The following is a 25776-nucleotide window of genomic DNA, read 5'->3' on the forward strand; positions in this document are numbered from 1 at the left end:
CAAAAGGGTGACAGCAGAGCATTGAACCAAATGAGGGCCTCTTCTGAGCGTGGGCCCTCGGTGGCAACGCAGGCCACACACCCATGAAGCCAGCCCTGGTTCCAAGGGATACAACTGTTTTTAAGCACCAAAGCGCTTCACCTCTACACAGTCAAGGGGGCACACTGTGGCCACGGGGTGGGAGTGAGTGGCACATCTAGATTTGAGTCGCACCATTCTCTCTAAAGCATCACTGTAGAGAGAAACTCAGCTGAGAAATCAAAGTAGATTGGTTTGACATTTTTTAAAAAATCTGTCTCTAATCTCCTTTGAAATGCAAACTAAAATGTTTGGGAGAAGGTGGCTAAGGCGTGTATGAATACAGTAGTCTGCTAGCAAAGCAGCACTTCTCAATTCCAGCCTGGGAAAAAGCGGTGTCAGGAATCTAGTAACCATCATTGTCATGATCGGCAGCAGCGTAATTTATTGAGGGTCCAGCACTGTACAAAGCGCTTCATTACTATTACTGCAGACAGTATTATTTTGGACAATAATGTGAATAAACCTGCTCTAAGTGTTGAAGCAAGACCTATTTAACTGATCCACTGTTGTGACTTCTCAAATCATTACTCAAAATGCCTATCCACTTATTCCAGGCCTTGTTTTCATTGTCTAGGATAAGCAAGTCCCACAGTGAGGTCTCAAATTGGATCTGGTTCAACAGACCCAATTGGATCTAGACCTTCTGATTACTTGTGATTTCTTGGCATTTCACCCCAACCCTAATTTATGGGAAAAAAAATAGGAGATTATCTCGTACCAAGGCAGTAAGTAGAAGGAACTAAAAGGGTTGGCAGGAATATAGATTGAGAAAGTGAGACTCCAAACAGCGGGAGCTGGAGGTAAGCTTCCATCTCAGGCATTCGCTTACAAGCAATATCACTACATCCACACGCACATCTCTTTAGATGCCTATGATCTCCTTTTTCTAGCGCTCCTCCCCAAATTGCCATTGAATCATGTGTCTAAACACTCTCTGAATATTGTCCTTCATAATTCAACTCCTGCTGCTCACCGCTTCATTTGTGAAGAAGAAGAATGTTTTGATTCATCACATGCATTCCTAGAACAGCTAGGGATGTTACAGACATGGCCTCCTGGCTTTTCCCTGCAAATCAACAGCAGAAACACATGATGAGTGGGAATAATTATGCTTATGGGTATATGCCTCTAAGAAGAAGGACACAAGAAATGTATTTTTCAGAACCATCCAGCTTGATGCTCATACACACATGAGAAAGATGAAAGGAAGCCTCTTGGTAAAACTGGCTCATGAGTATTTAGATTTCTTTTCCACACAGCACCCACTTTCCCCTACCCTCACCCCAGTTTGAGTTCTACCCGGACCCTCCCTAGAAAGAAAAAATTAGGGACTCAAGAGCCAGACTGCTTGCCTGTGGATCCCAGCACTGCCACTTACTGGTTGTATAACCTTAACCTCTTTTTGCCTTAGTTTTCTCATCTTTAAAATGGGAATAATAGTAGTACCTACCTCATAGGACTGTTGAGATGATTGAATGAGTAATGAGTGCAGCGCTTAGCACATGGCAAGCTCTATATGCATGTACTGTTATTAATCAATACATTATTGGGCACTTACTAGATACCAGGCACTATTATTCATGCTGGGCATCCAGCAGTGAAGAAGAAAGATAAAGACCCTGCCCTCGTGTGGTTTGAACTGTCATTCTAGTGGGCAGTCACTAGGTAAGTGACAGTAACAGTGGGTACCTGAATAATGTCAGATAAGGATAACTAATTTGAAGAGCAGGACATAGTTTGAATGGGTGTGGAGACCTATTTTAGCCACAGTTGTCAGAGTAAAACTGTCTTAGAAGGTAACTTGGAAGCTGACACTGAAAATCAGAAGAGAGCAGCTGGGGGTGAGGGTAACTAGCTTTCCAAGGCAGAGAGCTGGCCTCTCTTCCAGAAATAACCGAACTTATGTTGGTAAGACTTTAGAATAGGACCATCTGGAAGATGAATCACATGATGTACTCTCTTAACTGTACTTGCATGAAGGGCTGAACCCTTGAGGTACGTTACTGAGAGGGCTGAGTTCTCAGGCAGCCCAGTGCCATGTGACATCAGTTACCTAAACAAATTCTTCTTCTGTAGCTCTACTCCTTACACTCCACTCAAGAGCCACCATTTAGGCAGTCTAGCTCACAAGGAGACAGACAGTCCACCGTCCACCGTGCAACAGATGAGCTAGCACCGCTGTCAGCATGGCAAATGGACTCAGAATATGCCCCTGCTGTCACATCAGGCCAGGCAGGCCCAGGATGGAAAAGAAAATCAAATAGTTCTCATCTCTCATGAAAGAAAAATACTAAAACTAAAAATCTACACCATGAAAACTAGCAAATATAAAAAATGGCAGCTATGACATGGAAAATGACAATTTTAGAGCAATTATAAACGAAAGGCAAAGTGCCATTAAAGTTAAGGCAATGTTATTAAAAGATGTGTTAATTTTCAGTTAAATTTTCTATAAAAGACCAATTAGTTTAAAAGGCTTGACAGCATTAACTGTGAAACATAAGCTCTGGTAATTATACTTCAAAAAAATAAAAAGAGGAAGATGCTCCAGCGTGTTGGAGACCCAGGTGCAGAGGGGCCTCCGTGGAGCAGGCTAGGTGGCGCTGCGGCCTCAGATTTCCCTGGTGTAATCTGCTGGTCCTTTCCCCAGCATTTCTGGGTTTCCTCAATGTCTGATATTCTGTCTACTTACAGAATCTGAGGATCTCCGAAGTTCAGAGGCTCAGGGGTCACACACGTGATCTGGGCCAGCTCTCTGATATTAGAGCTGAGAACGCAGAGGCACAGGGAGAAAGGGATTTTCTAAATTGGTTGCACTGTTAGCTGGTTGTTCTTTCTATAAACAGTCCTTTATTGAGTATTTGTTGTGCATTAGAATTACACAAACGATCTCATTTAACACTATCCTGTAATCTGGGTTTTGTTTTGTTTTGTTTGTTTTAATCCCTGTTATATGGATGCGAAATCCAAGACCTAGAAAAGTTGGGCAACTTTCCTATTGTCATAGCTATTGAAAGGCGAAGCAGAGATTTTAGACTACAGCAGCTGAATTCTGAAGTCTACACATAGATCCCGAGGTGCCATGTTGCCATACTTAGATGATAGGCTGCCCCGACCAGATGTGGAACCCTGACCTTAGCGCTGGGAAGAGGGACTCCCATATTCCTTAGACTACACAGGTCTCTGGATCCCAGGCACTGAGCAGGACCCTGGAGAACTCTGTTCCCCAACAAACATGTGACACAGGAACAGCCATTGCAAAGGCCTCTAGCCAAAGCATCCCTGAAGACTAGTCCTGCCAGGGTTGGAGGTTCTATGTGAGACTCCTTCACAAGGCTTCTAGCACAGGCATAGTGAACATGGGCTATGGTAGGGCACAGAAAAGACCAGCAGTGCAAAAGCGTAGGAGGCAAAGGATCACACCTACGTATTACAGAGTTCTGTGTTTCTTCAATCTAGTGTTTCCGTTAACCCAGAAAAGAATTGTGCCTTCTGGGTCAGGTGAGTTGTAGAGAGGTTTATTCTAGCTGCTACATCCTGCACAGGAATAGTCTTTGATGATTGGCATTTGAAGTCCTAGCACCTGGTTTGCCCCCATGATGCTGAAACAGTCACTTCCTAGGCAGAAAGCGCTAGATGTGATATTTAATTGCAGACTGCTCTGTACTCTGTGAGTGGTACCCTGGCCCCATAATGAAATGTGTGCCTTCCAAAATGGCTGACTGGACATCCTTTTTCAGGAGAAGCATTGTCTTTCCACTGAGTTGCTCAGATCACAAAGAGACCTTGAAACATGCTCGGAGCATACCCATATGCAGTGCTCAAAGTACTTCCCTGCAGCTGAATATTGGGGCATCAAAATGGGGGCAAGAGTGCTCTGCTAACAGACATCATTATTCTCGGCCACAGCAGGTACTGTGGCCCAAAGCACTGCTCCTTGATGCCTGCATGAAAAAAGAGAAAGGAGAGAGATCTGGGATATAGTCCCAGCTCAGGGGGCAGAGAATTGTGTTCAGTGTCATGAGTGGTTCCAGAATTTTTCAGGGACCTGTAAAATGCTCTGACCCACCCTGAAATTATACCCCTTGATGGGCAATTTTGAAAGTGACACACTCTTGGAGTGGCGTACAATTTCAGTCCAAACCAAGATCCAGGGATTAGTAGGTGCTCAATAAATGTCAGCGACTGATTGATCGAAAAGATTATGCTGTTTCAGTGTAACTGATTTCAACGCAGAAGGGGAAACATGTGAAGGTCAAATCCTAAAGATTTGACGAAACAACAGCCTTTCGTGATGACCTTCCTGACTTACCGTTGCAGAGCAGAACTTAGAGTGTTCTTTGTTTAAGAACCATTGACTGTGTTTTCCTTAGACAGTGTATTCATGTTCAGTTGGAAAATTTTGAAAGCTCAGATATATATAAAGAAGAAAATTTAAACAAACCATATTCCCAACACCCAAAGATCAGCATGGTTAGTATTTTGGTATATTTCCTTCCAGATGGGTAGATAAATATGGAATCACCCAGTTTTATATCTTGGTTTTGTTTCTTTTCAAAGTTATTTTTCTCAGAGTGTTTAATCATGTCATATTCTTGGGTATCACTGCAAGACCTCCATAGGACTTCCTGAGACTCAGACATATGGTTGTTCCAGAATCTATTTAAACATTATCTATTGTGGGGCATTTCCGTTTTTAATTTTTTTATTATAACAATAATTAACCCTGCGATAAGTATTACTGTACGTAAATCTTTGAGCAAGAAGCAACTTATTATCTTGAGGTAAACTTACCAGGCTTTTAATACATGGGAACATATTTAAAGCTCTTGGTAGACATTGCCAGATTATCCCCCAGAAACAATTGTACCAGTTGCACTACCATCACTGGTGTGTAAATGCCATCTCTTGCACTTCAGCAGGCACTGATTATCATTTTCCTTAGGGGGCCCTTTAATTGTGTTTATGGTAGTTCTGAAGTACACATAATTTTAATTTGTGTGTATAACCATGTAAATGCATATTTTGTGAATTCTTCTATAGTTTTTATGCCTAAAAAGTGCTTGCTGAACAAGACGACTCATCAGGTGTCCTGAGATTGGTTAAATATTCAGCTATATTTTCATCAGGTTGTTTGTGGCTATGTTTTTTGCCTTTAACTATTTTATAGCATTTACCTCCTTCTCCCCTCCCAACTTTATTGAGATATAATTGATTTATAACATTATGTAAGTTTAAGATGTGCAATGTTATATGTATACATTGTGAAATGGTTACAACAGTAACGTTCATTAATCCATCACCTCACCAGCAATTTTTTGCTGTCATTGTTGCTGAGAACTTTAAAAGTCTACTCTTAAGCAGTTTTCAGATATTCAATATGGTATTGTTAAGTGCGGGCGCTATGTTGTAGTACGTTATGTTCCCAGAATTTATTAATTATATAACTGCAGTTTATATCCTATGACCACCTTCACTCATTTCCCCAACCTGTACCTCCTGCCTCTGGCAACAACCAATCTGTTCTCTGTTTCTGTAAGATCCACTTTATTTAGATTTCACATATAAGTGAGAGTATACAATCTTTGTATTTCTCCGACTTGTTTCACTTAGCTTAATGCTCTCAGGATTCATCTGTGTTGTTGCATATGGAAAGATTTCCTTCTTTTTATGGCTAAATATTATTCCACTGTATATATACCACCTTTTCTTTATCCGTTCATCTCTCACTGGATACTTAGGTTGTTTCCGTGTCTTGGCTATTGTAAATAATGCCACAGTGAACGTGGGGTACAAAAGATATCTATCACTTTGAGATAGTTACTTCATTTCCTTTGGATATATATCCAGAAGTGGAATTGCTGGATCATATGGTAGCTATCTATGTTTGTAATTTTTCGAGGCACCACCATACTGTTTTGCATAGTGGCTGTATCAGTTTACATTCCCATTAGCAGTATACAGAGGTTTCCTTTTCTCCACATCCTCACCAACACTTGTTATTTCTTGTCTTTTTGACAATAGTCATTCTAACAGTGTGAGATGATATCTCACTGTGTTTTTGTTTTTTTTGCGGTGCGCGGGCCTCTCACTGCTGTGGCCTCTCCTGCTGCGGAGCACAGGCTCCGGAAGCGCAGGCTCAGCGGCCATGGCTCACGGGCCCAGCCGCTCCGCGGCATGTGGGATCTTCCCGGACCAGGGCACGAACCCGCGTCCCCTGCATCGGCAGGCGGACTCCCAACCACTGCGCCACCAGGGAGGCCCCTCACTGTGGTTTTGATTTGCATTTCCCTGATGATTAGTGATGTTGAGCATCTTTTAAGGCAGTAGTCTCCAACCTTTTTGGCACCAGAGACCGGTTTCGTGGAGGACAGTTTTTCCACAGATGGGGGCGGGTGGGTGGGGTAGAGGGGATGGTTCTGGCGGTAATGTGAGCAATGGGGAGCGGCAGATGAAGCTTCGCTCGCTCGCCCGCCCGCCACTCACCTCCTGCTGTGTGACTTGGTTCCTGACAGGCTGCAGAGGGGTATTGGTACACGGCCCGGGGGATGCGGACCCCTGTTTTAAGGTACCTGTTGGCCATTCGAATATCTTCTTTGGAAAAATGTCTATTCAGTTCCTTTGCCCATTTTTTAATCAAATTTTGGGGGGTTTTTTGCTACTGAGTTGTATAAATTCCATTTACTGCCTTTTTTAGAAATTTAGAATAAATATATTTTCATAGTAGAAAATATATAAAATAAATAAAATTATAGGAAAAGATGAAAATCAGTTAGAATTCTATTACCAGGAATTAATCACCATGTAAAATTTGGGGGTACTAAATAATATTTTTACATAACTATAATATAATAATACTAAGTATTTATATAATACTAAATATTTTTACATAACTAACTATATCTGTGGGGGTCTGCACTTTTAACATGAGTTTTAGATCATAGTGTTTTTTGGATCCTGCTTTTTGAATATTTTAATGTTATGTCATGTAACATAACATGCTCTGAAAGCATAATATTAATATCTGTACAATGTAAGTCACATACGTGTATCATTATTTATTTAATCATTACCATATTGTTGAAAAAAACTTTTTTCCAGATAACCAATTTCTTCTAAATCATTTGCTGAGTAAACATCCCTTCTCCATGGTGCATTATGCTTTCCTTATCATATTAAGAAATGAAACAGGAAACTTTTTTGTAAAGGGCCAGATGGTGAATATTTTAGGCTTTTGAGAGCCGTACACACTCTGTTGAAACTACTCAATTCTGCCATTTTAGCACAAAAGCTGAAAGCATTTTAGTAAAGCATTTTAGTAAACAAATGGGCATGTCTGGGTCTCAGTAAAACTTTATTTAAAAAAAAAAAAAACAGGTGGCAGTTGGGATTTGGCCCAAGGCCCTGATTTTCAATTCATTCTGGTTGATCTTCTAATTTTTAATATTGCCTACAACGTTTAGTTATAAAATCTTTAATATTATAATACCTCAGAGGACAATTTCATAAACTGTTTCCAGAGGAAATTTAGCATAATTTTATCAAGTTTAAAAACATATCAGCTCACTAAACTCACTAAATATCCTCTTGCTATTTCATTAATTGATGCTTTTTTATTTCATCCTTCTGTTTTTCTAAGATAAAAAAAGAACAACAAAAAATTCTTTTAATACTTAGAATTATTTGCTGAAATTCTTTCATATTTAATAATAAAAGCACTTAAGGCTCTGAATTTGTCTCTGTAGCTTTGGCCTCAATCCATGACATTTTTATATGTCATTTTCAAATAATCTTTAATTTTTAATACTCTGTATTCTCAGTTTGATTTCCATCTTGACCCACAGTTATTTAGGATACTTTAAAAAAAAAAACTTGGAAGTGTTAGGATATTTACTTTTGTACCTACTACTCTATTTTTTAAATATAGACCATACAGCTTATACTTTATTATATATATTGAGATTTTATACTTTGGGCCATCGATCATACTTTGTAATTATTGTTTGGATGCTATCTAAAATGGTACGAAGTTTAACACAAATCTAATAAATACCCTTATTACATCCTTCATTTCCTTATATTTTGGTCTCTTTGAGCTGTGAAAACAAGAAACACGATGATATTTCACATATCAATTTTACATATGACTCTCAGTCCATGTTTAATTTGCTATAATGGCTAATTCGTTTTGCTGTCTATATTTCAGTTATAATATTTTCTCCATAAATATGTTATATATTTATTGTAAACTTTAATTATGAACATAGAGTTAAGTCGCTTAATGTAATATTTAAAATTTTTCCCTTTAAATATATTTTTCTTTGCCTGTTTTGTTTTGTTTTTTCCTCTTTACCTCTGAGACACCAGAGTTTGATTTTGGTTTTTGAACAAGTTTGAGAATCTTTGCCCTTTTATCAAATCATTTAGCTCATTTATGTTTAGTTATATAACCTACAATGCTAAAATTTTGCATTATGCTTTATGATTCTGTAATTGTGTCTTTAATTATCTGTCTTTGTGTACATGGTCTATATTTTGTATGCTTCTTTTCTCTAGTGATGTGAAAATTATACATTCTATTTTTAACTCTAGTTAGTGGTTACCAGACACTCTATAAATATACTTGAAACTATATTTTCTTAGTATTATTATCTAGAAAAATGTAGTAGCTCTTGATTCCTCCCTCTATAAGATCAGGGAATTTACATGTCTTAACTTTCATCTTCTTTCTCCTACTTCATTTTTCTGACTTTTAAAAATAATTTAATATTACTGTATTAATAGATAATTTTATGTCATATTTTTTCTTTCAAGAATTACTTTTGACATTTGCCTTCAGTTTTGTAGTAATATATCCTTTATTAAATTCCATGTTTTAATATATTTCACCAGTTTTTTTTTTTTTTTTTTTTTTTTTTTTGCTGTACGCGGGCCTCTCGCTGTTGTAGCCTCTCCCGTTGTGGAGCACAGGCTCCGGATGCGCAGGCTCAGCGGCCATGGCTCACGGGCCCAGTCGCTCCGCGGCATGTGGGATCTTCCCGGACTGGGGCATGAACCCGTGTCCCCTGCATCGGCAGGCAGACTCTCAACCACTGTGCCACCAGGGAGGCCCCTTCACCAGTATTTTTAAACAAAATTTGCTCATATTTTAATTTTTAAAAGTTTAAAAAGGTCTTGAAGGAAGATGATTTTGTTTCCGAGTATTTTTTAAATGAAGTAAATCCATAAATGCTTAGGTACCTAGAGAAAAAAAATATTTGTATTGATTTCACAGATGATCAACAGTGTAGCTATGTGTAGAATTCTTGGAATAAATGTGTCCTTTCAAAACTCAGTTGATATAGCTCTTTCCTAGATTAGTCTGCGGCTAACCTGATCTTGTACATTTTTTTTTTCCTAACAGCATTGTGTTAGGTCACGTTTTTCCTTTACTATTTTAAATTCAAATGTTCATCTAGTACAGATCTAGGTGTTGGCTGCATTCACTCGGTGAACCATCTTCATCCTCATCCTCAGTTCATTCTTCAGCTCAGGCAGGTTGTATTCATTTGTTTCCTTGCTTGCTTGCTCATTTTTACCTGTTTGAATTTTGTTTACAACTTTCATTTGTGAACACTTGCTATTTATCAATTTGACCTCTGTTGTCTTTCCTCAACCAGCATTCTCATTAAGAAAAAAAAAAAAAAGGAAAGGAAGAAAGGGAAAGGAAGGAAGGAAATCGCTACCCATTTCTCTATGTAGTTGTTCAGGTGATTTTCTTAGTTTTAATTCCACATTTTTTTGTGTGTGTATGTGTGATTTTCAGTTCTACACCTTATCGATTTTTTTATTGTGATAGGAACACTTAATATGAGATCTACCCATTTAACACATTTTTCAGTGTACAATACAGTATTTTTTTTTTAACATCTTTATTGGGGTATAATTGCTTTACAATGGTGTGTTAGTTTCTGCTTTATAACAAAGTGAATCAGTCATACATAAACATATGTTCCCATATGTCTTTCCTCTTGCGTCTCCAGTGCAGTATTTTTAATTACTGCTTCTTAACGGATAAAAATCTGGCCATTACAAGTTTAGTTACCTTTTAACTCTTTTTTAAAAACACCTTTATTGAGCTATCATTAACATCATGCAATTCACCCACTTAAAGTGTACAAGTCAATGATTTCTACTATAATCGCAGATACGTACAGCCATCACCACAGTAGATTTTAGAACATTTTCATTGGCTCAAAAAGAAACTCCATGTCCTTTAGCTATCCCCACTACCCCTCTGTCTCCTTCCCCCCAGCCCTAAGCAACATTAATCTACCTACTATCTTTATAGATTTGCCTCTTCTGGACATTTTAGATAAGTGGAATCATGTAATATGTAGTCTTTTGTGAGTGGCTTCTTTTACTTAGCCTAATGTTTGGAAGGTTCATCCATGTTGGAGCATGTATTAGTACTCCATACCTTTTTATGGCCTAATGATCATGCATGGATATAACACATTTTGTTTGTGCATTCATTAGGTGATGGACATTTGGATTGTTTCTACCTTTTAGCTATTATGAATAATGCTGCTATAAACACCCATGTACAAATTTTCATATGGACATAATTTTCATTTCTCTTGGGTATATACATAGGGGCAGAATTACTGGGTTTTATGGTAACTTGTTTAACCATATGAGGAACTGCCAAACTGTTTCCCTAAGTGGCTGTATCATTTTATATTCCCACCAGCATTGTGTTAGGGTTCTAATTTCTCCACATCTTCACCAACTCTTGTTATGATCTTTCTTTTTTATTTTGGCCATCCTAGTGGGTGTGAAGAGGTATCTTATTGAGGTTTTGATTTGTATTTCCCTGATGACTAGTGATGTTAAGCATCTTTTCATTTGTTTGTTTAACATTTGTATATCTTTTTCAGAGAAATGTTTATTCAAATATTCTGTCCATTTTTAAATTTGAGTCACTTTTCTTTATGTTCTTGTATTGCAAGATTTTTTAATATATATTTAGATACTAGACCCTTATGGGATATACGGTTTGCAAATATTTTCTCTCACTGTGTAGGGTTTCTTTTCACTTTCTGGTTAGTGTACTTTGTGCACAAACAATTCTCAATTTTGATGAAGTTTAATTTACATATATTTTTTCTTTCCTTGCCTATGCTTTGGGTGTCATATTTAAGAATCAGTTTTCAAATCAAAGTTCATAATTATTTACCTTTATGTTTTCTTCTAAGTTTTATAGTTTAACCTTTTATATTTAGGTCTTTGATCCATTTGGAATTAATTTTTGCATATGATGTGAGGTAGGGGTCCAAATTTATTCTTCTGAATGTGGATACCCAGTTGTGGTAGCAACATTTGTTTAAGAGACTATATTCTTTCTCTGTAGAATGGTCTTGGCACCTTTGTTGAAAATCAGTTGATACACAGTGTATGAGTTTATTTCTGGACTCTCAATTTGATTCCAATAGTCCATGTCTATCCTTATGGCAATAACATACTCTCTTGATTATAGTAGCTTTGTGGTATATTTTAAAATCAGGAAGTGTGAGTCCTCCAACTTTGTTTTTCCTTTTCAGGATGGTTTGGTTATTTGGGGGGTGCTTGCAATTTCACATGAATTTTAAAATCAGTTTTTCCATTTCTGTAAAAATGGTCTTTGGGGTTTTGATAGCAACTGCATTGAATCTGTAGATTGTTTGGGGGAGTATTGCCATCTTAAGAATGCTAAGTCTTCCAGTCCATGAAGTTGAGATATCTTTTCATTTATTTAGATTTTCTTTAATTTATTTCAACAATATTTTGTAGTTTCCAGTGTACCAATCTTGAACCTCCTAAATTTATTCCTAAATATTCTGTTCTTTGTGAAACTATTATAATGAGAATTGTTTTAATTTAATTGTCTTAATTTCATTCTTATATTGTTCATTGCAAGTATGTAGATACACAAATGATTTTTGTGTATTGTTTTTTGTATCCTGCAACCTTGCTGAACTCATTTGTTACCTATAATATCATTTTAGTGTTCTTTAGAATTTTCTATTTACAAGATCATGTCTTCTGTGGATAGAGATAGTTTTACATCTTCCTTTTTGATATGGATAACTTTATTTTTTTCTAGCCCTGGCTAAGACCTCTAGTGCTATGTTGAATAGAAGCAGTGAGAGTTGGCTTCCTGGTCTTGTTCCTGATCTAAAAAGAAAGCATCCAGCCTTTCACCAATAAGTCTGATGTTAGCTGTGGGTTTTTAATATATGCCCGTAATCAGGTTGAGGAAATTCCCTTTCACTACTAGTTTGTTGAGTGTGTTTATCATGAAAAAACGTTGGATTCTTTTTAACCATTTTTTTATTACATTCATTTTAATTTCAATATCTTACATTTAAAAATAATTGAATAAGTTGTATGAAGTCAGCTTTCTTACCATCTGATCTTTTACTTGTTATAGATACTCTCTCTCTCTCTCTCTCTCTCTCTCTCTCTCTCTCTCTCTATATATATATATATATATATATATACACTATTTTATTTTTTTTTGCGTACACGGGACTCTCACTGTTGTGGCCTCTCCCGTTGCGGAGCACAGGCTCCGGACGCGCAGGCTCAGCGGCCATGGCTCACGGGCCCAGCTGCTCCGCGGCATGTGGGATCTTCCCAGACCGGGGCACAAACCCGTGTCCCCAGCATCGGCAGGCGGACTCTCAACCATTGTGCCACCAGGGAAGCCCGATACTCTATATTTTTTTTAAATTGATTTTGATTCTAAAACAAATGCTTCCTAAATTTTTTTTACGTCTTCCAGTAACTATTTAACCAACCAAAAGAATGCTTTTCCTTTATATCTTAAATGCTGTCGCTCCCTTTTTAAAAATATTTATATTGGCTCTTTCTTTCTCTCTGTACATCGGAGCAAGGAGAGGTCTGTTTTTCAGTGTACGAGGTTGTGAATGTTCTGCCGTCCACATTTCATGCCGGTGGACTCCTCCCTGGGTGTTGATCTAGAAGGGTAATTATAGCACAAAGGCCTTTGTCACAGTTCTGTGTCCAGCACTCCTTCATTTAATGTGCTGCAGAGCTGGGGCCGGGGGGTGATCTTCTGCTTCTGATGATGGGCTGTTGGACTATAGGGAAGGGGATTTACCTCTGAAGACTTTGGGAAATGTTTTCACATGTGCCCTGAACCAGCCTCCACGAGAGTTCACCTGTGGTGGCCAGTCCTGTGGAGGCTGTCACAGTCCAGGATGCAGTCCCCCTTGACCCTCACTGGGCCTTTGCTCAGTCTAAATGGGGTCTTGTCATGGAGGCAGCCTGAGAAGTGCAGGTTCAAGGGTAAAATGAATGGCCTTGGTTTGCACCACCCCCCTCTGCCTGCCACCACCAACCCACCAAAAAAAGCCAGAAAAGATTTTTTAAAAGGGAAGATTGGGAATGGGTTGACCTCTCCTCAACAAAGGCCTGAGTCTCTGATATCAGGCCAGAAATTATTTCTCAGGGCTTCCTGTGCACGAAGCACTTTTCTAAGTGCCTCGCACATGTTGGCTATATAGTCCTTATAACCACTCTATTATATTTTACAGATCATGACACTGAGGCACAAAAATGAGAAATAACTTACCAAAGTCACGCAGCTACTAAGTGGTGAGGTCAGCGTTAAACCTCCAGCCTGCCTCTCACCCCTTCACCGCGCCAGCAACATTTCCTCCCTTACTTGTTTTTCTTCAGCTTCTCTGCCCCAGGGCATATCTGAGCTCTGTTAGATGATACATTCTCCTTAGGGTCTGACTGGTTCTGACTCACACTCCTAGTTTCCTTTGCTATTGAAATTTTGTATCACTTTGGGTATTTTTGTGAGTACTTCAGTGAGGAAAGTGATTCCAGCCTGGCTAGCAGCTATCATCTTAACTCAGAAGTCCTCATGGAATTCGTTGCATATAAACTTGATCTTAATGACAGTGCTTATTTTATGGATGAGAAAATCAAAGCCCAGAATGATTAGGCAACTTCCCCCAAGACATAGGACTCGTGATGGCCAAGCGGGAGAGAACTCATCCTTACCCCACTAGATTTTTGCCCCGTGAACTGTCCAAAAAACTGCTGAAGTTAAAATGCAGCTGTCTTGCCTAACCTGCTCCCAAAGGTCCATCCATCCTCAAAAGCCACAGGCAAACTTTGGCTTGATATTATTTAGCCTGTTTGACTTCTTCTTACACTGGAAAATGGAAAACAGACCCTTAACTGACATTTTTCTCAAATTAGGCTGTGTGACAAATGTCTTTTTGAGCTCTTTTATTTGACATCCTATTAATTTTTTAAAGCTCCCATTGTCTTGTTCCTGACAGACCTGTTATGTTTCAGATGTGAGACAAATGTACACGTGTAGAGGGAACTTCTTTAATAAGCTGTATTCACCTCAGACCACTGAGGTTACGTAAGAGCAAAAACACCAGGGGACCCACCTTGTCATAAATTGATCTGGCATATTTAATTGACAGGGACTTCTGGTTTAGCCTGTTCAAAGCATGTGATAAAATTGTTGAACGTGTGGCCTTAATGACGCTCTTGGCATCTCGTTCCAACCGAGAGAGAAGTTCTGCCATTGTTGGAAGAGGCAGCTTCCTGGCACGTGGGTTACAGGAGCTCAGGGGCCATCCTGCCTGGGTCGGGCTGCATTTTCTTACACACACCCAAGGTCCCTGAGCAAGCAGGAGAGGAAGCCATATTTACATCCCAATTAGCACCGATTATGATAAACACCAACCATGTTGACGTTAGCCCTTCAATAAAAATCCTCTGAATCAGTTTTTAAAAGTCAGGCTCTTGTGGCAGAACCAAGTAAGAGAGAAAAGAATTGAATAATTGGAGGCTGCTGTCTTTTCACTTCCCACATAAAATTATTTGAAGAGACAGGCCAGAACTTTAAACAGGAGATATCAAGGAAAGTTGTCATTTGAATTTCGGTTGTCATGACTTTAGGAAGTTTGCTTAAAGGAACCCCCCCACCGTTCTCTTCCCAGACATACTTCAATGACAACATCCTCACCCTGATACGGACCCTGGTGACCGGAGGAGCCACGCCAGAGCTGGAGGCTCTGATCGCCGAGGAGAATGCACTGCGCGGGGGCTACAGCACCCCCCAGACGCTGGCCAATAGGGACCGCTGCCGCGTGGCCCAGTTAGCACTGCTGGACGGGCCCTTTGCGGACCTGGGGGTGAGTTCAGGGGGCAGAGGGCACCTGAGCTGGCTGTTTGGGAATGGCGGGATCCAAATGTGTCAGACAGTGACAGGCTAGGTCTCTGCCTTTGCTACTTTCTACAGGAAAAGAACTATAAGAGGTGATGCTTATGGCTTACTGTGTAGCAGGCACTGGGCTTTACATGTATTCATTCATTTTAATCCCCATGGTGACCCTTTGACGTAGGTTCTCTTATCAGACGCTTTAAGGAAACTGGGGCTCAGAGACACTGAGGACTGGCCCTATAAGGAATTTGCACTAGGGATCCTGGCTTCAGAGCCTGTGGGCTTACTGACTCCCCTCAGGTACCTTCTGCCACAGATGGGAGGCATTGGGTGTGGGGGTGGGGGCGGGTTCCAAATGCAGCCACGGCTGGGAGCCTTTTCTACAGGTCTTAGCATGACTCAGGGCTACTTAACCCCAACTGCACATTAATAGGTCTGCCAGTGTGCCTGAACCAGGCTGGTGTGTGCAACCCAGAGGGAGACATCAGTCGCTTCAGCAGCAGCGGGGGCATGGGGGAGAGTGAATGGGTCCAGCCTCAGAGTTAGGTGACCTCGGTCTGGAATTAGAGACATTAAAGAATCCACATGAGATGCTGTTGGTTCGGCCAGCGGGTCTACGTGCACATAATAAGCTATGGTGTTCTGAAAACCACCGGTGCTGGGGTCATGCCCAGAATCCTGGGGGCTGAGTACAGCCATCAGTGGTTTTTAAAAGCCCCTCGTGGGCTATTAATTCTGAGGCTGGACCCAGTCACCCTCCCCCATGCCCCTGCTGCTGCAGAGGGACCCATGCCTCCCTTTGGGTTCCACGCACCAGCCTGGTTCAAGCACTCTGGCAGAAGTAAGCAGTCTTGAACCTTATTCCCAGCCCAACTCCATGGATGCATTCAGGGGCTGGAGCCCAGTCTTGGGAGCCAGTAAACCCATTGTACAAACAATAGTGCCACCCAGAAAGTCCAAATAGTGGAAAAGGAGCCAAGGAAAGGGTCACTTTTTCCATTTCTTCTGAAACCCTGATGCCAACTTGCACTATATTTTAGTTTGGTTATGGGCAGGGATCTATGCTAGACTGGGCTTTTTTAAAAGGCCACCTCCATAGCTAGTGGCTCTTTTTTATCATCATTTACTCATTGATACACTTTAAAAGAATAAAGACTTTAAATAATGATAAGATCTGGCTCCTTTTGTGTTCTCTAATGTGATGCCCATCTGAAAACTTCGGTAACAGGAAGGACAGGTGCAGTCACTTTATTCCCAGTGAAGTCAGCCGTTGGTGCCCTTCCTATAATAACATCTACCTGAAGCCAACTGGCTGCAGGAAGCCAGCATTTCTGAGTGAATGAGTTTGCTTTCACATTCCGCATCAGGCCCCAGACCCTTGGAAGGTGACTGTGAACTGATTAGAACTGTGAATCCCAGTTATTCAGCCTGCAGACCTCCAGCTCCTGGGGAAACACATTCCCTTCCACCCTTGCCATCTCTGAGGTCTGTAAATTGTGCTTTTCACACAGTCCTTCTCTGAAAGAGTCTGTCACCATAGTACCTGGTGGGGTCTTTTCTCCTGGCAGTGATTTTCATTATCACTCGAGCAGTTTTGACAACACGGTCAGATCACAGTGATTACAGCTGAGCTGGGGCTAAACATCATCACCATTTTGCAAAGCTGGTTTCTTCTCCTCAGCTGAACAGACATCTGAGACCTTCAAGCTTACACCATCACTTAAAATAAGGAGAGGCCCCATCTCCTTGAAGCTCTCATCGCTGCAGATGGAAAACTAGAGAGAACCAGAGGAAAACCCATTATTATCTGATTCCCCAAAATCACCGGTATTGAGGTGTAGGCTATAAACCACACTAACCTCTTCAGCTACGGTTCCTTGGTACAGACCCTCCGACTCAGGAGACACCGAAATGAGCTTTCATTAAAAAGCCCTTTTCTCCCCGGGACCTCTCCTTTCAGGCAAATAAAAATGCTTTTTCTCTCTGTTCTTTCGTTGACTCCTAGGATGGTGGTTGTTATGGTGATCTGTTCTGCAAAGCTCTGAAAACATATAATATGCTTTGTTTTGGAATTTATCGGCTGAGAGATGCTCACCTCAGCACCCCCAGCCAGTGCACGAAGAGGTGAGTATGTTTCCACTCCCACCCGCAAGGCAGAGACATAAATGCCCTCTCCTGTCCCCCACAATGAGGGCAAAGGTCTACATACACGCTCTCAACGTGCAGATTACTCTGCCCACATTAAATCCGTCACTGAGTTTGTTGGTTGTGGGAAGCTTTTTTCTTTAATTACTAATAGCAGATATAAAGACATTGTGGGAAAAATTCAAGTTTTATGGGCTAGTTCCATCCATCACCTAATTACAGAAGTCTGAAGGCAAGCATGTCCTCCAGACTCCTGCTACTGGGATAATTCTGTTGGTACCTAATATAGAAATATTTCATATTGCTACTGTTTAAGGTAAATGGTTCCTTTGCCGTGTCTTAGACACCTGTAGATATATAATTTTTTTTATTGAAGTATAGTTGATTTGCAATGTTGTGTTAGCTTCAGGTGTACAGCAGAGTGATTCAGTAATACGTGTGTGTGTGTGTGTGTGTGTGTGTATGTTCTTTTTCATAGATACCTATCTTTTTACTTAACGTATTTTTCAATTGACTTACTTTTATATATGTATTTTAAAGAAAACTATATATTATTGCCTGAAGCAGAAAAAAATAACATTTCATATATGCTAGCTATATTTTTCTAATATGCATTAAAGTACATTCATAGCAGCCTAAAATTAAAAGTACATCCTAGAATTGCCAAAATCAGTGTGTTCATGTACTATACCCCAGGAAACAATGCCATAGAGATGAGTGTCTCTCAGACCTGCTTGCATAGTAGAATCACTGCAGGTACTTTTTAAAAGTAGTCTGATGACTCTGACTTAAGTGGTATGAAATGAAAATATGTAGTTTTAATGCCCAGAGATTACAGTTGAGCTGGAGTTGAGCATAATTGCTGTGCACCAGTGGGTTCTCAAAGTTAGATGAACATGAGAATCATCTGTAAAGCTTGTTAAAACACAAATTGCTGGACCCCACGCTCAGAGTGTCTGACTCAGTAGGTCTTGGGTGGGGGTGCTTAAGAATTTGCATTTTAACAGCAAGGACCTACTGTATAGCGCAGGGAACTATATTCAGTACCTTGTAATAACCTGTAATGGAAAAGAATCTGAAAAAGAACATTATATATATATATATATAGAGAGAGAGAGAGAGAGAGAGAGAGCGCGAGCTGAATCACTTTGCTGTACACCTGAAACTAACACAACATTGTAAGTCAGCTATACTTCAATTAAAAAAAAGAATTTGCATTTTTAGGAAGTTCCCAGATGATGCTGATATGTCTGGCCTGAGGACCTCAATTTTGAAATCCCCTGCTAGAAATGAAACAAAGTGATTTTTAGTTATGTCTGGTGTTAACCGGGGAAAAACATGATCAAATTGAGGAGAACAGTTAAAGCCTGAGGGACACATAGGCAGGGAGGTGTTTTATATTCTTCCATTAAGTGACATCCTCTACCAAGGTTGATTTTTAAAAGCTAAAGAGGGAGGGAGGACTAAGATTTTGCTAGATCATGGTAAACAAAGATCCTGTGACATATGTCTGAGATTGTGAGAACATTCTAGAATGAGAGATGCAGTGCAGTCCTGGAAACCTCCTGCATGCCCTCGGGCCACTCAGGAGCAGAAGGGAACTTGATATTGTATTGAAAGGGGTACGTAGACCACAGGAAGTACCGTTTGGTTCTCCCATGACTGGCGCTAATTCAGCATCTCCGCCAGGGCTCATGGCTGACTTCCTCTGTTGAGCTAAACAGAGGAAGAGTTTGTTCCACTTGGAAGATACTGTTTAAGGCCTTGGACCAGCTGGAAGTCCACCTCCCAGATTCTCGGGTAGACCTGGTTTGGTTCAGAGGTGAAATCTCCACCGAGTTATCCTCATTCTATGACCTCTTTGCTCTCCGCGTCCAGGTATGTCATCACCAACCCCCCGTACGAGTTTGAGCTCGTGCCGACGGACCTGATCTTCTGCTTAATGCAGTTTGACCACAACGCCGGCCAGTCCCGGGCCAGCCTCTCCCATTCCTCCCACTCGTCCCAGTCCTCCAGCAAGAAGAGCTCCTCCGTTCACTCCATCCCATCCACAGCAAACCGACAGAACCGGCCCAAGTCCCGGGAGTCCCGAGACAAACAGAAGTACGTGCAGGAAGAGCGGCTCTGATATGTGTATCCACTGCCTCCGTGTGTGAAACTGTATCTGCCACTCATTTACCCAGTGGGTGTTTCCAACAGTAACTTTCCCCTGTAGTCCCCCCCTTTTCTTTACACATATTTGCATATGTATGATAGTGTGCATGTGGTTGTCATTTTTATTCCACCACCATAAAACCCTTGAGCACAACAGCAAATAAGCAGACGGACCAAAAGTTATTTATGATTCTAGGGGAAAAATAACCCTAAGGCATGCTCCAGACATAAATAGCTCACTGCAGGAATGAGTTCACAGATAAGAAGGGAGCGCTTGTGATCCACGTCAGTTATGCAAAGCAAGTTTAGTTAATGTAGAAGAACAGTTTATTCTGATGTATAAGGATTATCAGGGTGCTTTGGGTTTTCTTTTTGTTGTTTTTCTTTCTTTCTCTTGTTTTTTTTTTTTTATATATACACACAATAATATATACACACGTTTATTTGAAACAAGCAACCAAAACATATTGGTTGTTTCCACTCTCTGGGCCGAAATATCGTGAAGTATTTGAAAGGCTTTTGCCATTTGTGTAGATGATGAAGCACCTGCTTGTTAGAACATTGGAGATTTTTTTTTTTTTTTTGCGGTACGCGGGCCTCCCACTGTTGCGGCCTCTCCCGTTGCGGAGCACAGGCTCCGGACGCGCAGGCTCAGTGGCCATGGCTCACGGGCCCAGCCGCTCCGTGGCATCTTCCTGGACCAGGGCACGAATCCGTGTACTCTGCATCGGCAGGCGGACTCTCAACCACTGCGCCACCAGGGAAGCCCGGAGATTTTTTTAGTTACTCACCAAGGCCTTTTGTCCCAGAGCTAGCTTCCTTTGGGAGTTCATATGAACATTTCTTCCCTTACTGTGGAGGAAAGAATAGTTCCCTTCGTGGAAGTATCAAATGCTAGTCATTTAATTTAAGTGAAAAGAGGTTTGATTGCATATTAAATTGTTATTCTGTCTCCTTATGCTGCCATATGAATAGCTGTTTTTTCCTCTCACTTTTGACATTTGGGATGAAAAGCCATATGTATCATAAATATCAGATGTAAGTCATTAAAAACTGCCTTCCTGGGACTTTTACATCTTTTAAAAGGTGAATTACTTACCTTATGTACAGAATAAATAATGCTCAGGAAAGAGCAAGTATTTTTCCACGCATTCTCAGGGGACCTTTTTACTCCCCTTTGTTTGATTAGTTAGGGCCCCAGTGCCAGCGAGGAGCAAGGGCTGGGGCCGCGGTAGAGAGAGGAAGATAAACCCAGCGGCAGATCATGTTTTTCTAGGAGCCGACACGCTAAATAAATCAGAATGTAGGAGGATCAAGCCACAGTTGACTCAACAAAGACAAAAGCCAGCTACTACCTTCAGCTGTTGGCACAGCTGCACGATGCTGGCTGTCCCAAAGCAGAAAGCTGGTGGGAAAAATTTCTCATCGTCAATTTCTTTAACGTAGCCAATCCACTTAGGCAGGTGAATGACAGTAATAGAGAATGACCCCCTTGTCATTACCAGATGGGAGAGAAGAAAAAGAGTGCGACAGTGAGCCAAACGCATTTTGGTATAATTATTTTTTCTTTCATTTTCTTTCTTTTTTTAACGTTAGTAAGCATGAGGGAAAAGGTAGAAAAATAACCCTTTTTTCAATATACAGTTGTCAGATATTTTATGTATGCAAATCATGCTTTAGGCAGTACAGTAGTTCTTACAAATCGGCCAACTCCACCACGACCAAATTCTTGTATGGATGGACTAGCCCTGGGCTGCTATATACGTATTTGAAATGTTTACTTGAAAACAAATTCCATCAAACAGCATAGGGTGGAGGGGAGGAGAAAAATGTCACAGCTGTAACCATCTCTAAAAAGGTGTTTTTATGGTGAATGTTTTGGGTTTAGATTTTGGATCCCCTGTCCCCCCCAAGCATGATAGTTTTGGAGATTTGCTTGCTGTGTGAATTGACAAGCACTTTTACTGACAAAATGGTGAGGCTCAGTCAGAACGTCCGTCCCCACACCCAAGACAGAGCAGTGCAGTGTTGCAATCAGTATTGGGTGGGGAATCATTGTATACATGTATATTAAAAAGCCCTATGAGTGGAAAACTTTTTTCAAATTATTTTTGTCCCTATATATATTGATTTATATATTACATATAACTATCTTTTTATATATAACTATATATATACACATATATACAGATATGTGTGTGTGTGTGTGTATATATATACACACACACACACACACACACACACACACACACACATATCCCCTAGTTTTGGATCATGAAGAGCTCTTCATGCGTTCTTTGCAAAGGAGGTTATAAAGTTATGCCCTCAGAACATTTATAACTATAAGAATGTGCCAGTTAAAGTGCTCAACAGGAAATATGACAGTTTAAAAGCATTGTAAAACTCACATAGCTTACTTCTCTCTCTAAAGTGCAACAAGGATGAATAGAATGGGCCAAGGTATGACAATTAATGGTTCTGCATGACCTAGCCACTGCTGGGGGTTTTCTTCTATAACGTTGTCCTTGTGAAAACTTTTGTGAAATTAAAAAAAAAAAAAAAGGAGTTACAAATTTTATTCTGTTATTGGTTTATTTTTATTTCTATTGTTCTGTTTGTGGTTTTATTTATTTATTTTGCTTTTTTTTTTTCCTCCCCATCCCCCTGCCTCTTCCCTTCCTTCTTCTCCACCTTCCTCCACTTTCTAAATTGCTCAGCGCAATGAGGCTGTCCTGCTGCTACCGCTAGACCCCTTAGAGTTTGTTTTGGTGTTCCTGGGTTTGGGGTTGGGTGATCTGGGGGAAACTTCTCTCCATCTGGCTTGCCTTTCAATCTGCACGTGGCCTCCCTGCCCACCTTGGTACCTTGCTCCAAGTCCAAAAGCATTTTCCCATCAAGAAACCCAGCTTCCTCCACTTCCCCCCATTATCACCACTCCAACCCAGTCCCCCATCAGTCTGTCCACATTTCTGTGTTTATCTTGGCAAGACCGACTAAATCAAGTGATGATGCCAGGTGATAAGCTTTTCTGGAAAACATTTGCAGCTATTCCACTTGGCAAACTTGCTTCTTGGTCAATCGTTTACCCTCCTTTCAATTTAAACCAGGAGGGTTATTAATGGTAAAGAGCATTGGTCTCCATGCAGTTGGATCAGTATGACCCCCAAATTAAAACTGTCCGGCTGGATATATCAACTCAATAGCCCACACCCAGTCATCTGGGGGTTGATGATTCAGTCTCTATATTACCTGGATCTCTTCTCCCACCTGCCTTTCAGACATTTGTGAAATCCCAACCAGAGATTGGGCAGATAGAGAGAAGTAAATCCAAAATGTGTTTTTTATACAATCTGTTAGCAGCTCTGATGAGAGGACCTTGTGACGGGAATGGAGTGGGAACAGACTGTGACTTGTGATGAAATTTTGGGATTTTCCCTGGACTCAGGCGTACAGTTGAGAGTTGATTGTACTTGGCTAATGATATATTCAGTGATGAAAAAGGTATCATTATTACTTGTATTTTTTATGAGCCCAAACTACTATATTGTTCTTTCCTCAGTTGAATGAAGAATCTCTTCCATGGGTTTTCATGTGACCCCAAACTTCTCATCCTTCTTTCAGGTTCTCTTAGGAAGGAGGCATACAAGGTTTTCGTATGACGTCTCTCCTCTTCCCCCTTTCCATCCAAAAAATAAGCAAGTAGGTCAGGGTGGAAAGCGAAAGCGTTTTTGAAGAGAAAGGATGTGCACTTAAAGAGAACAATAGCTAGAAACTCAATTATCTGCACCATTCTAAAAGAGAAGCAGTTTGTAAGCCATTCAGTTCAGTTTGTTTTAGGCTTTGAAAGGGGTGAAGCTTAAGTAAGTGGATAGACCAGGAGGCCCAGTGAAACCCTCTCAGCCTCAACACTCAGGTGATCATGAAATCAACATCCCTAATATGTGCTACCCAGGGTCCTTCCTGAAGCCAGTTCAAACGGATAAAGAGAAACTTGGACCCTTATAGTTAGATTTCTACCATTATTGGGAGAGGTTTCAAATTCTATTATGAATATTACAGGTTATGACCCAGAACCTTACTCTCAATAGGTGCTCAATAAATATTTTTGAAATAAATTGACCTTAAAAATTCTTATACCTTTAATCATTTGATAAGTTATCTTCACCTCCTTGGCTTTTCTTAGCCAATTTCAAGGAATGCCTGTAGATGGTTCACAACACTGTCATGTTGTTGGCACTTTCTCAAGCTGAGTACACAGCTTCTGAGAAAGGGGAACACCCCCGTAAGTTCACTGAGTGGAGAGACTGACTCTGCCCCCCGCCAGCAACCTCAAGGTCCCAGATGACCAGAGGAACCTTTTGACGGGCTCTTCTTCAGCATGGGAAAAGCCGAAAGGCGTCTGCATCCCAATAGAGACAATTAAATCAACCCGCCAGGTTCCTATAGCAACAGGCTCCTGAAGGAGAAAGAAGAGAGTGCAGAAACTTCAGGGCCTCCAGAAATCAAGACAGGGTAAAAAAATCAATGTCTCAATCAGCTTCTTTCAGCCCACCCCTGCTTTGTCATAAGGTGATGAAGTAGCTGTGGGCACCTGTCACTAACTTGGTAGACTATCTCCCACCAGGAGATCGTACATCCACCACCTAGGGAGGTGAGAGGGATCACCCCCTACCGCCTGGAAGGGAGGAGTGAAAAGTCCACCCTTAGGTGGTGTCAGCTGGATCAAGCCACAGAAGAGGGCCAGGAGGGAGCAGTCGTTCGGCCTCGGGAATGGCAGCATCAGCCTTACAGTTAAAAGGGGCAAAGAGAGTCATACTGGACAATCGCAAAGGAGCGAGACAGTTTTCATAAGTAAAAACTGCTCTGGTTCCGGTGCAATTTTCATTTCTGTGCAGTAACCATACTTTGCCCATGGAGAGGAAAGGAGGCAGTGTGTGTGGGTGGGGTCCTCTGGCACCTTGGGGTCTGCTAGGCAGGGGGCGGGGGAAGGCCAGACTAGCTCTCAGAAGTGTGAGATGTGAAACCACACAGCGTTACCTTTGAATGCTTGAGCTCCTTGTTAGCTCTTACTGTTCTCCACTGTTATCTCTATCCAAATGGAATCTTTCCCTTTCAAGCCCTTTCTCTCTGAACTTCAGCTTGTGGTACAGCGAGAAAATGCCCAATTATTCCAAGTACCTTTGCTGTATCATCATCTCCCTTTTCATGCTCTCTTCTCTGAAGAGTAGTTAAGTGAAAAGGCCAAATCCCACAGCAGTGACAACCCACAGAGCCAGCAAAGAGACTCTGTTGTCACAGTGCAGCCTGTTGCTCTGCTTCCGGGTCCCCAGGCAGTTATGTCAGCCCAGGTCTCAAGCCCTTCCCTGCCGTAGCCTGCTCCCTTGGGATTCCTCATGGCTGGACAAAGTCCTGACCCTTATTCTAGACCCTTGAATGTCAGTGATGAAAGTAGCAATGGAAGACGCAGATGGCTTGCAGGTAGGGTAGGGCCCCTGTCAAGTTGAAAGCCAATATTTCAGACGCAAGTACCACTGAAGGGTGTCACTCCTGCCTCTCCTCCCCTTCCCAAGGAAGGCTACCCAACCGAATCCTTCTCCATCTTCTCTGCTGCCAAAATCCCCTTTCTTCTGGCCAGCACCCAAGTTTATACACCTCAGTTCTCCACCCTAGTTTATCTGCAATCACACCGAAAGGTATCACCTACCCTTATGTCGTCCTTTAGCACTGAGAGTACTCATATCCATGCTGACCTTATACTAAAAACTAACAAACGCCAAGTGCTTACCATGGGCTAGACACTCTTCCAAGCACTTTATGTATATTAGCACATTCAATTCTCGAGATAACCTTAGATGCAGATGCTGTTAGTATTTCCATTTGAAAGATACAGAATCCAAGGGACAGGTTTGTTCAAAGTCACCCAGCCAGGAAGTGCCAGAGAAGTATTTAAAACTAAAGTCCATGAACTTTGTGCTATAATGCCCCTTAATGTTACTAATAATACTGATAGTCTTAACAGTTCACATTGACTTACCATGTATGTGGATAAGTGCTTCATGGACAGTAGCCCCTTTCATCCAAACAACACCCTTAGGAAGGTCCATTAGCCCCATTTTACAGATGAGAAACTGAAGTTAAGATAAATTATGTAACAA

General features: G+C 41.0%; 1 protein-coding gene across 24 annotated transcripts in view; it reads left to right on the top strand.

Moving 5' to 3' along the window:
- Positions 1–25776, top strand: part of KCNMA1 (potassium calcium-activated channel subfamily M alpha 1) — a 741810-nt gene that overhangs the window by 706606 nt on the left and 9428 nt on the right. For 13 of the 24 annotated variants that reach the window (XM_060286607.1, XM_060286608.1, XM_060286612.1 and 10 more), the window contains 3 exons: positions 15099–15293; positions 17328–17446; positions 19346–19570. In XM_060286607.1, coding sequence (XP_060142590.1) covers positions 15099–15293; positions 17328–17446; positions 19346–19570 — 539 coding nt within the window. Of the gene's footprint in view, positions 1–15098; positions 15294–17327; positions 17447–19345; positions 19571–22052; positions 22082–25776 lie in introns of all 24 variants that reach the window. The other 11 variants (XM_060286605.1, XM_060286606.1, XM_060286602.1 and 8 more) reach the window with 1 other exon arrangement.

The sequence above is a fragment of the Globicephala melas genome, chromosome 16 (genome assembly GCF_963455315.2).
Source record: "Globicephala melas chromosome 16, mGloMel1.2, whole genome shotgun sequence".
Classification (NCBI taxonomy): Eukaryota; Metazoa; Chordata; class Mammalia; order Artiodactyla; family Delphinidae; genus Globicephala; species Globicephala melas.